The 12,698-nt window shown below is 38.1% G+C and overlaps 1 protein-coding gene across 2 annotated transcripts in view; it reads right to left on the minus strand.

The window, feature by feature from the left end:
* Positions 1 to 12,078, minus strand: part of BARD1 (BRCA1 associated RING domain 1) — a 170,378-nt gene extending 158,300 nt beyond the window's left edge. Inside the window, exon 1 of one of the 2 annotated variants that reach the window (XM_079924138.1) lies at positions 11,745 to 12,078. In XM_079924138.1, the coding sequence (XP_079780264.1) occupies positions 11,745 to 11,812 (68 nt within the window). In that variant the 5' untranslated portion in view covers positions 11,813 to 12,078. Of the gene's footprint in view, positions 1 to 11,668 lie in introns of both variants that reach the window. The other variant, XM_079924139.1, reaches the window with a different exon arrangement.
* Between the last annotated feature and the right edge of the window lie 620 nt (positions 12,079 to 12,698).

The raw sequence follows: 12,698 nt of genomic DNA on the forward strand, positions 1-12,698 counted from the left end.
TATTGGTTAAGAGATAAATAAGACCGCCCAAGAAGTAAGAGAGGTAAATACATCTCCCATATTCCCCTAGTTTGGTCCTACAATGAATCCTGAACCAAAATGCTTCTGAATCTTCCAGTGAGTTTTGAAAAAACAAATGCCTAAAAGGAACTACGTTCTTCCAAAAATCTAAGTTCTGTGTGATAGCCTCAGCTCTGTTGTTCCAAAGAGCAATCGGATGACTCAAAAAGCTTAGTTATGGGCTTCCCTGGTGGCGCAGTGGTTGAGAATCTGCCTGCTAATGCAGGGGACATGGGTTCGAACCCTGGTCTGGGAGGATCCCACATGCCACGGAGCAACTACACCTGTGAGTCACAACTACTGAGCCTGCGCATCTAGAGCCTGTGCTCCGCAACAAGAGAGGCCGCGATAGTGAGAGGCCCCCGCACCGCGATGAAGAGTGGCCCCCGCTTGCCACAACTAGAGAAAGCCCTCGCACAGAAACGAAGACCCAACACAGCAAAAATAAATTAATTAATAAACTCCTACCCCCAACATAAAAAAAAAAAAAAGCTTAGTGATAGGTGATTCTGACTGGCTGACAGGTGACTCAGCCAAGGTAAGGTGTGTGTATTAATTGCAACAATTCTCTTAAGCAGTTAGCTTTTTATGCCATGGGTTGTGGAATACGCGACACAAAAGCATCACATTTTAAAGCGGCAGTTTGACGATTTCTGTTAATCCTTCTGTTGTGGTTAGATGCCAATGGCTCCCTGAAGGCTACAGTTTAAAATAGCAATTATTTTAAAGTATGTCTCTTTTGTACACCACTAGTAAATTGGATTATGTTTTCTGAGCCTCCCAAGAGCATTAGCCAAAGCATACCTAAAGCTTTTCCAGTGGTATAAATCACCTTTATAGGCTCACAGATATTTTATAATAAAGGTTGGAATTTCCCTAATCTTTTTAATATGAAATTCATGTTTCCTTCTCTCCATTAATCCTTATCTCATTTCTGCAACTCCACTCACACATTAAATTTATCTAGGCTATCAGCCAAAGTGGAGGGCTTGTTTACTTTCTTGCTAAAGCCGGTTTCTTCATCCAAATTACCCACAGTAGATTAGGACTCTATTCTGACCTTGCTGCAATAAATAGGGGAACTCAGTTATTCTGAATTGTATGTAGGTGGATAGGCTTATAAATTATCCACCTGTTTTGTTGGTATTAACTTATAAGAGGAAGTTCTTTTCAGAAAGGTATGTTAAAGGTTGTGAGAAAAATAAGGAAAGACCTCTTTGTGTATCTGAAACTAACTGAGCTGTAACTCTAGGGCATTATTTTAAAAACTGCTTATCATTGGTAATTTGTAGTTTGCATTGTTAGATGTCTTCCTACACAACTATACAAAATCTTAATTAAAAAAAAAACCTCCCAAATGTCAATGTATTTTAATTCTGAGCTCTATTTATTTGATTTTGTAGAAACTCTTCTCTAACCCCATCCCAAAGTAAAAACAAAAACACAAATAAGTAAAAACCACTCTACAATGAGCTCCAGCCTAATTATCAATGCCATATTTAAGGGGGAAAATGTCATTAGAATCTGAATCTATTTAAATGTGATTTTTAGGGCAAAATCAGAAAAATAATTGCTATTAGAGAGATTTGCTTTAGCTTCAGTAAGAGGATATAGTAGATAAATGTAATTAGAATGTTAGGTAAATATTATTTGGTAGAGATATAGCTCTGCATTGCATAATAATCATCAAATTTCCTATCAGTTAATGTGGTGATTTTAAAAATTCTTTTGGCTACGAGTAACAGAATATCCAACTTAAATGGCTTATCAAAAGTAGTATAATTATTTCATCATAAAAGAAGCCCAAAGGCTGGGTGCTTTCAGGATTGGTTCAACAGCTTAGTAACATTATGAAGGATTCTGGTCTTTCTGTATTTCAGCTCTCCATCCTCAGAGGATTGTCTTGAAGCTCAGGTTTACTTAAACCTCTTGGATGTAAGAGTGTGGCTGTGGTTTAGGGATCACATATAGAGATGACAGCACCTGCCATAAAAAATGCACAGTTGCCTTGCATATATCTTTTTGTAATAGGAGGGAAACTTTTTCCAGACACTCACTAGCAGACTTTCCTTTGGGTCCCTTCTGCTAGGATTGGGTCACATGCCCCTGACCTAGCTGCAAGGAAATTTAAGAAAAGTACGTGTGACTTTTTTTTTTTCATGGAAAGGCATTTTATTTTAAATATAGCAGTGTGTACATGTCAATCCCAAGCTCCCAATTTGAGACTCTGTAGTTGAATGTCATCTGGGCCGGCAGGAAGAAGTGGGGAAAGAGAGAACTATGCCAGTTAGGAATACAATGTCTACCAATAGTTTATATCACATTTTGCCACTGTTTTTGTAAAATTAAGTTACTAAAAATTAAGTGTAATTTAATTTAAACTTTTGGGCTTTTTTTTGCAAATAAACTTGTATCAATACATTACAGATCTTTTCCATAAGAGATTCACAGAGTAATTCTAATTAAACCTCTTGAATTTCTTTCAAGTAAATTTTAGAAGTCCCCTTTAAACATACTTGGAAAAAAAAAAGAAACCTTATTGTGATATACTATTCCAAGAAATAAAAAACAATAGGATGTGATGACTTGAGAAACCAAATCACACTCTTTCAATGGAATGTGGCAAAGACCAACTGACTAGTAAAATAATTAGGGAAAGAGACCCTAAGCATGCACAAAGGCATAATGGAAACAATCAGATTAAACAGACATCAGCGCTGTGATTACATTCCACAGCAGACATAGAACTGAAAACACCAGGACACCTGTTTAGTTCAAACTAAAGCTAGATTTTACAATGTTTGAGAGGCAGAGGGCAACATCAAATCATCTTTCTTCATTTGGCTTGATTCACTGGGGAGGCATCTAGATTTTCCAAGGGTGGGACAATTCCATTCAGGAAAAAAGAAACAACTAAAAAGAATCCAACAATGAAAACAAAACACCGAAACAAAAATGCTTCCTTCTTCTGAGTGCCCCTATTCCAAAATATTTCGAAAGCATATTTCTCTTTTCATAGTTTTCTAGTTTCACCCCAAGTGAATACAAAACAAACAAGCTTTAATGCAAAATATTTCTCAAGGACACAGTGTAAGCAAGGATTTATGAATCCTCAAAATGGCTTGCTTTATTGTTTCCCTCTCTTAAGGGAAAAAGAAAGAAAAGAACTCGGAGAGTTGCAAAGGGGGCTTAAAATGACTTGTTCGGTAAGTCCCCAACTAAAGGACCAGAGTCTAAGGTCGCCTATATTTTCACGAAAGACAAAGGGGAGCTTCAAAGTTTCCTCCAAGCGCCAAAATGAATACAATTCTGGCTGCATTTAATTTGGGATTAATAGAGAATACAGAAATTACAGCACATTATTAAGGAACCATTCCACCCCCTGAAAGATAAGGTGCTTTTCTGATGAAAACAAGCACAGTACATTGAAATTTTCTTTAAAAAAAAAAACAAAAACAGAAACTCATCCTAATGAAAATCGAGAAATACCATTTTATTAATTTTTCAAGAATAAAGGCTTTTTATATTCTTCATTATTCTAAAAGTCAAAATCTCCATTTGAATAGAGGGTTTTTAAGGGGAGATGGAGGGAAGTTCTAATGAATATTTATGTCTATTTCTATCTGGATTTGCTTCGTGACAGGACACAGAACCTTTTCATATACTTTTAAAAATGTGCATGGAACCTCACATGAAAAACAGGATTGTCATCACACTCATAGTGCTGCGACTGGATGTACTTCAACAGGACATTACAAAGGTCTTAAAAGAATTATGCTTTTTCACAGTAACAAATGGCTTTCCCTGCAAGATACAATACAGCAAAACCAGCAGTCGTTTCATTGCAGCCTAATTGAGCCTAAGAGAATAGGTTTAAGTCTGTGGAGTATTTGAATCCGCAGCAGCAATTAAAAACCCTGCATATGATTATTCCTCCTGTCAGTCAATAAGTCAGTAGATAGTTATTGAACACTTAGTGTGCACAGTGATGGATACTGGGGACACAGCAGTGAACGAATCTTAGATTCTGCCCTCAACTTCCAGTCCTTTTTTCCCTCTTTTATCTTTTCCTTTAGGATCTAGGGGAGAATTCTGAAACCTGTTTTTGCAAGATTCTCGAGTGATGCTAAGGGATCCAGAAAAAGATAAACACCCATGTAAATGATATACACACCTTTCACATTTCAGCTCAAGCAAAGCTTTATACAGAGAACCTTTCTAGACCCTCCTTCCTTCAAAAAACACACAACTTAATCAAATCAGGTCAGACTTTCATGAACTCCAATAGTATGTAAAAATATTTCCTTCCATTTAATTTAGCTTAAATCAAAGGAGAGACAATGGGGCTTCCCTGGTGGCGCAGTGGTTGAGAGTCCGCCTGCCGATGCAGGGGATGCGGGTTCGTGCCAGGGTCTGGGAAGATCCCACATGCCGCGGAGTGGCTAGTCCCATGAACCATGACCGCTGAGCCTGCGCGTCCAGAGCCTGTGCTCCGCAACTGGAGAGGCCACAACAGTGAGAGGCCCGCGTACCGTAAAAAAAAAAAAAAAAAAAAAAAAGGAGAAACAATGACTGGGAAATTAATACAGTTGGAGGTATAGCTGCAGTGGTCAGTAATATAATCTCTGCATGATCTTGATCGTCGTGCTAGTTACCATCAGTTTAGTTCCCGTTGTTTTTACAAGCAGCCAAATGACCGGAAACAAACAGACCTGAAGCTCTGCTGGAATTTTCTTTTCTTAGAATGAAGATACTTCCCTCAGGAACTTTACATAATGGCATGGGTATGGAGACATATTTCTCTGCTGTATGAGAGACGACAATGCAGGCATGACGATAAATTTGGTCACTTTTCTGACAAATACTTATTAGAGTGTCTGCAATATATCAGGTAGTGTTCTAAGTGTTGGGGTACTGTGATCCCTGCTCTTTTGGAACTTTAATTCTAGAGTGGAGGTGGAGTCAGAGAATAAACAAGTAAGCAGGTGGGCGTGTAAGTTTATTTCAGAGAATCATAAGTATCATCAAGAAAAGAGAAGAAGGTGAAATGGGGTAGAGTCACCAGGTTCAGGGAATGGGGGAGCTCTTCAGTATGAATGGTCAGAAAAGGCCTCTTGAAGTATTTGACACTAGCCTCAGAGTCAGAAGAAACTCTGAGATGGAGGCAACTTAACAAACTAGAGAAATGCATGTCTCATCTGAGACCAGCAATGCCACTGAACTTGTGCAGACTATTACTACTTGGCAATGGAGGGATACGGGGCTGGATGGGGGAGACCATGGTGCCAGATATGGCTTTCCAAGAGAAGCCAGAGATTTTGATTTCAAAAGAAAACTGCTTTTCAAAATGTTGGCAAATAATTAAAATTTAAAATAGTTTGTCAACTAACTCTATATTATTGGGAACTAAGTATTGATACATGGGAGGGCTGGATCAAGGTAGAGGGCTGCCAGTACTTGGACTCTGCTCTATGTCTTTCTTTTGGTCTAGATTACCTAGGGCTAATCTAATAAAATAATCTGGCAAAAAATGTTAATGGCAGATAAGGACGTATCTTCTAGAGATGATATTTACAGTTTAACTGGGACTTTCCATGAAATGTGAATGGTAAGACACGGTTGGAAGGAGACTGCTGATCCAGAGTGGTCTGGCTCACTCTCCCTCAAGTCACAGCTACATACTTCCACCCATTTTCCCCCTTGTAATGCTCCTACTTGTGGATGCAAAAACAATGGGAACTCAACTGTCGGTAATTAGCATGATGATTAAGATCCTTCAGAGTTTTTTTTTAATGGATCACTGTAGGTATATTTCCAACTGTATTAACTTCTCAGTCATCTCCTCCCTTATGGTTTAAATTAAATCAAAGGAAAGAAAATGAAAATTGGACACAGGTTCCTTGATTTAATAAGGAAATAACTATGTAGATATTGTCAGTAATGCATTATAGAACTAAAAACATATGCTTTATAGCAAGAAGCAAATGATATGTAGCAACAGCGTTTTCAGTTTTGCTCCATTTTAGGCTTACTTGGAGCCTTTTTCCATTGTCTCTTTATCTGTCTCCTTCATCGTGTCTCAGCATGTCGGAACTTGGCTATGATTCTTGGAAAAATCGTGCCACATAGTGTCAATGCCTCACCATTTTTAAGCAAAGCCTGTACTCTGCCCATCTTGAAGCACAGAAAGCACTGTAAGCAATTTTCTATTATTTCTTTTTTTTTTAACTTTATCTTTTTAGAGCGGTTTTAGGTTTACAACAAAATTGAGAGGAAGGTACAGAGATTTCTCATATGTTCCCGGCCCCCCAGATATGCATAGCTCCCCTATCAGCAATATCTCTCACCAGAGTGGTAAACATTTTTTTTTTTTTTTTAACCAAGGAAAATCCTACATGGACACATCATAATCACCCAAAGTCCACACTTTACCTTAGGGTTCACTCTTGGTGTTATACATTCTATGGATTTGAACGAAAGTATAATGACATATATTCATCATTATAATACCACACAGAGTATTTTTATTACCCTAAAAATTCTCTGTGCTCTGCCTACTCATCTCTTCTCCTCTACCCGCCTGGCAACCACTGATTTTTTTTTTTTAACTGTCTCCATAGTTTTGCCTTTTCCAGAATGTCAGAGTTGGAATCATACGGCATGTAGCCTTTTTAGATTGGCTTCTTTCGTTTAGGAATATGCATTTAAGCTTCCTCTATGTCTTTTCTTAGCTTGATAGCTCATTTCTTTTCAGTGTTGAATATTACTCCATTGTCTGGATGTACCACAGTTCATTTATCCATTCACCTGCAGAAAGACACCTTACTTACAAGTTTTGGCAATTATAAATAAAGCTTCTGTAAACACATGTGCAGGTTTTTTTGTGGTCAGAGTTTTCAACTCTTTTGGGTAAATACTGAAGAGCACAGTTGATAGACAGTGTGGTAAAGTATGTTTGGTTTGGTATCTATTTGCTTTGTAAAGAAAAACAAATCTGACAGTCTTCCATGTGTTTATATAAATAAGTGCAGATTTTCTTCCATTATGTTTGGTTTTACAGCCAGATAATGATTTCTGAGACACCTGACCAAGTTTTATTTTTTTCTTTTAATTCTTAAACATTTCAGATCTACAGAAATTGATGACAATTAATTAGATTCTAAAATATATTAAACAATGTGGTCTTTCTTTGAAAAGAACTATTAAAGTAACTGAGTAAAAACTATCCAGGATAAACTCTTTTGGAAAACAGATTATTTAAATTAGAAATATATTTAAAAATTAAAATAATTACCCCATTTAGATTTTAGTTTATGATGACAAAGAAAGACAAAAAGGAGGGGGAGGAAAAGGAGAAAAGAAAGAAAAGAAGAAAGGAAAAGAGTATCAAAATTTTTTTCGAGGAAACCTTTCTTTTCCCCAAGGATAGATGGCCTTGGTTAAGGGCAATGGGATCCTCCATCACACTAATGACAGCAATGATAATGGTGAAGATGGGAATAAGGATAAAAATCTCCCCCATGGTTAGAAAGCTACCATGTGAACCAATTCATTTTGAATTAAAAATTGGGACCATCTACTAAGAGACTTAAACACAGGTATGGAAATCACACCCAACTCCAAGGTCTTAGTTGCTTTTAGTTTCTTTATTCTAGTTGATTGTTTTTCACTTTCCTATATTTTCATTGTCATTCTTATGAGCAGGAGAGGAGTTAGCATATTTATACCCTGAATGCAACCACTTCCAAATCAGTATGTTTCTTCTTTTTTCTTTTGAAAGTCTTAGTGAATGTTACGTACTTTGAAGAGGTTAAAACACATTATATTGATCCAGGGAGAAAGTATCCTCTGCATAGACTTTCCTTTCGGAGAAAATTATTTTTGAACAATGCCATTTGACCTCTCTGTTATACTGTCCATTTGGACATATAATAGGCTGCAAACTGTTCTTTCTGCAAAATGAGCTTGTTTTGAAGTTAGACCTTGGTTCAGAGAAGTATTTTGTACCGACTGTTTAGAGAAGCTGGAATCTGGATGGGGAGCTGTGGGTGTGGACTTGCTTGTGGGATGGAGTTGCCAGGCAGGTTTGGATCTCGGCTATGGAAGCAGATATTTGAGGACCTGATCTCTTTCCAGCTTGGCTGCTACAGATGTATTTAATTATTGTTAAGTCACTTCAAGAATGTAAGCAAATAGCTGAGTGAACCCCTTACTCAGCTCCCAGACTTCCTGTGCACAGTTCCTGTGAGCTCTCAGAAAACCCTCCTAAAGTCTCCGTTTTCAAACTACTTACCATTCTATCGCCAAAGAACTACTTATCATTCCATTTCCAGGGCACAACCTTCGGCATAAAATAAAAACTGCTCCAGAACCTGAACTGATGTGCTTCATCCAATGACTAAAACACCCCTTGGGGGCTTCCCTGGTGGCGCAGTGGTTGAGAGTCCGCCTGCCGATGCAGGGGACATGGGTTTGTGCCCCAGTCCAGGAAGATCCCACATGCCGCAGAGAGGCTGGGCCCGTGAGCCATGGCCGCTGAGCTTGTGCGTCCGGAGCCTGTGCTCCGCGATGGGAGAGGCCACAACAGTGAGAGGCCCGCGTAACGCAAAAATAAATAAATAAATAAAATAAAATAAAACACCCCTTGGAAGGAAATTCCATTTCCTTCTTTATCCATACATTCGAGTGTTAATACCCTTTTTCTAAGCAACAAGTTCTTATTTCCCAAGCTCAAGCTTTCTGCTTCATCCCTATCACAGTAAATGAACAATGATGTAATGAGCACAAGACCAGCTAATCATCAGCTATCGAGACATAAATATCTGAAAGTATTTTGTTCATTCAAAATTAGGGTGCATTTGATTAATGGTATTTGGTATAATTAATATTTAAATTACATGATATTTTACTGCCCTCTAAATAAACTGTGTAACCATATAATTTTAAAAAGGTTTGAAATAATTTAATATTTTTACAGTCCTCTCAATAAATGACTATGTAACTATGAACAGTTTTGAGAGTGTAAAGAAGCATTATGAGTGACTAAGCTTGGTTCACAGATGTAAACCAGGACTGTCCTGTGCAAAGCAGGATGCATGTTCTCCCTGCTTCCAAAGCACATTCTCAAGCTAAAGAAGAGTTAAGTTTCCTCAGCCAACTTTCTCCCATTTATAGTTAGAGTTTATATTTGCAAGCAAATGAAATAATCAATTCCCCATTCCTGCAAATAGGGAAACCCTGTCTACTTAAATTTTCAACATCAATAACTTCTCCAATGTGCATGTAACTAAATTACACTACATCACTCCTCCACCGAAACTGAGGAATAATGTAGCGAGAACTTCTTGTTCCACTCTCTCTGCCACTCTCTTCTACTATCTGAAAATATCGCTTTCACTTTTATTTTCCAGTTTCTTTTCTGTCCCCCCCACCTCTCCCCAACCACCATGTGAGCTCCATAGAGGCAAATACTTTTTCTGGTTCATTGCTGTATCCTCACTGCCCAGAACATAGTAGGTGCTCAACAAATATTTACTGAATGAATGAAAGTCCATGTGCAATAAGTATTATTCAATTAAAAGCTGAAAAGGAGATAGATAGGAGGACGATACTCTTGGCAGGGTTTTGTAGGGCCAGAATTTCAAATGTCTCTTAGGACAGGTAAAGGATGAAATGAACACAGCCAGGGGAAATCCTTATGCCTACCATGCGGGGGCAGTGGGGATCGTGCTCCACTGAAACAGGCAGCTACACACCAGCTCCAGCCAGTTGCTGCTGCGTTAAGGTGGAGAGTCCAGTGATGTCAAACCTTACACGTTTTCAAGACCAGAAATTTGAATTTCAAGCCAATACCTAGGATGTAACATGTTGGCTCTTTAATCTTTTCCATAATATTGTGCAGAGTAAGTGAAATATATCTTGTGTAGAATCTGGTTTTTCAACTGCACATTTGTGACCTCTGGTATATTTCTAATTCCATCAACTGAAAATTCATTAGTATAAATTTTTTCTGATATAAATAATGCTTAGAGTATTAATCTTCCCTCTCATTCTCAATTTCAAAACAATGACTTCTGTTACATCAATACATCTGCAGCTATTACCTTCCAGAAATGGGAGATTTGACTGTGGGATGAAAAGGGACTAACCTATCATATCTGACTTTGAGAGAGGATCTTTTTTTTTTTAATCTCTCTTCTCAATATGACAATCATTTATTTTACATCTCCCTTCTCAATATGACAAAATTATTTTTAAAATAATTATCATGAAATAAAACTAATAGTAGCCACAAAAGCAATGAAAACTGTGAAGATTTATCTTTTATTGAATTTCACATATAGTCATGCCAGTAAAAAATAGAAAATTAATAAACTCAGAGAATAAAATAAATATTATGTTAAACAAAGAAAAAAGTAACAGATTGATACTTTTTAATGATCTTAATACATTTTTTGTTAGAAAAGGGAAAAAACATCTTTTTAGTTATTTGTTTCTAAATGAACACAGTTTGTGTGTCAAGCCTTATCTTCTGCAAATTTGTCAATGCCTTTCTCAAAATAGATTTTTGTGTATTTAAGCTTATTAGCAAGTATAGCCAGCCTGTTTAATCTATCTTCGCTCATAACTCAAAGAACACATTAATTTCAAAATAGTTTTCTCACTCAAAGCAACAATTATATAAATAGTCAGGAAAGCCTTAAAAATAAAAGTTTGGTAGAGATTTACAAAAATTTCATTTCACGATAAATTTAGCTACCCCAATACTCGTCACATCTTTATTTCTTTGGGATTGATACTAGCAGCCTTTAAATATCTATGTAGTCAAAAAATTTTGAACAGGGCTTCCCTGGTGGCAGTGGTTAAGAATCCACCTGCCAATGCAGGGGACACAGGTTCGAGCTCTGGTCCGGGAAGATCCCACATGCCGTGCAGCAACTGGGCCCTGGGCCCATGTGATACAACGACTGCGCCTGTGCTCTAGCGCCTGCAAGCCACAACTACTGAAGCCTGCATGACCTAGAGCATACTCTGAAACAAGAGAAGCCACCGCAACGAGAGGCCTGTGCACCGCAACAGAGTAGCCCCCGCTCACCACAACTCGAGGAAGCCCGCACGCAGCAACGAAGACCCAACACAGCCAAAAATAAATAAAATTAATTTAAAAAATTTTTTTGAACATAAATAAAAACTTGAGGAGCCTACACAGAATGACAGAATTGAAGTAACAAGAGCCCTTTCTTCTTTACAATTACAGTGTTATCATTGTTTATTTAAAACCTGTTTAAACGCTGGAAATTATATATTCCATCATTATATTCTTGCAAATTGTCTTATGTTTACCCTCTGGATCTGATTTCCTATATACGCTAAGGTAAGTCATTGTTTTTATTTAAAGAAGGAGTCACTGAGGATGCTAAAGTAACTGAGCTCTGGTACCCCTCAACTCATTGGAAGTCATTTTAGTCCCCTTTGCTCCCCAGGGGCTTAATTCAGGGCCACCACTGCCTGCTGTTCAACTCGAGTTTCAGCAACCTATTGTTGCCAGACACGCTGCGATCCAAATGCTGAAACACCAACGTCCGCAGCAGAGAAGGGGTTTACTCACCAGGCAGATAAGTGAGAGGATGGGAGAACAAATCTCAAATCCGCCCCTCCAAAGGTGAGGGCCTCGGGATACTTACAGGATAAAGCTGAGGCTGGGAAGCACGGGGAAAGGTAACTGGAGAAAAGGAAAAGGTGAAGGAATCATTGCTCTGCACAGGTACAACTAAGGCACAGATTTCTTCACAGGACGCTGGTCCAGAAAATGGCGGCGCGAATGTGCTCTGAGGGTGGACCTCCTAGTCGCCTGACATCAAAAAGTCCAAGCAGACACTCGCGCATGCTCAGTTGGAAGCCCGTGGTCCTAACCAGTCTTAACCGGCTCGGGCCCAAACTAGACACAGTTGAGTTCAAGCTCCTTCAAATCAACTCGGGCAAATATCTTGTTTGTATGTGATGCTTGGAGGTCTTTTGTAGCAACAATTAAAGCCAGCTGGAGCAGCAAGGCGGGTTCCAGGTGTAATGGATTTAACTGATGATTACCCTCGGTTTCACTCTGGCTCTTATTTCAGCTGTTTCTGATCCGTGAGCCTGTTTATCTTGTTTTCGAAACCAGTCCTGGTTTTGTTTTATCTTTTGCATTTTATCTACTGTTATTCTATTTTTGTAGTAAAGGTGGGTGCAGCAGAGCTTGGACTCCGAGCTGGCATCTCTGTATTCCACTGGCATGTACATATGCATAAACGTTTGTAAGGTTAATTAAAACTCTTAAAAAGTTCTTGAGTGAAATGCACTAAATTCATCATGGTGCTTATCTCTGGGGAGGTGAGGAGGACGCTCAAATTGGGAGTGGTGTCAAAATCACTTTAATCTTATCTGTAATATTTTAAGTTTTAAGGGAGTCTGTAGAAATATATTAATTCAGTAATTTAAAATTCACTTAAACATTAATGAAATAAAACCTAATGAGAATGAGGGGAAGTATTTCCTAAATACGTGCTGTTTTATTCTTTGTAGTTTTTAACTTAGAAGCATGATTTTATCTCTATTAAGTCTAAGTCCATCTATTTATGTGATGTTACTTTAATGGAGCT

This window comes from Stenella coeruleoalba (assembly GCF_951394435.1).
Source record: "Stenella coeruleoalba genome assembly, chromosome: 6".
NCBI lineage: Eukaryota > Metazoa > Chordata > Mammalia > Artiodactyla > Delphinidae > Stenella > Stenella coeruleoalba.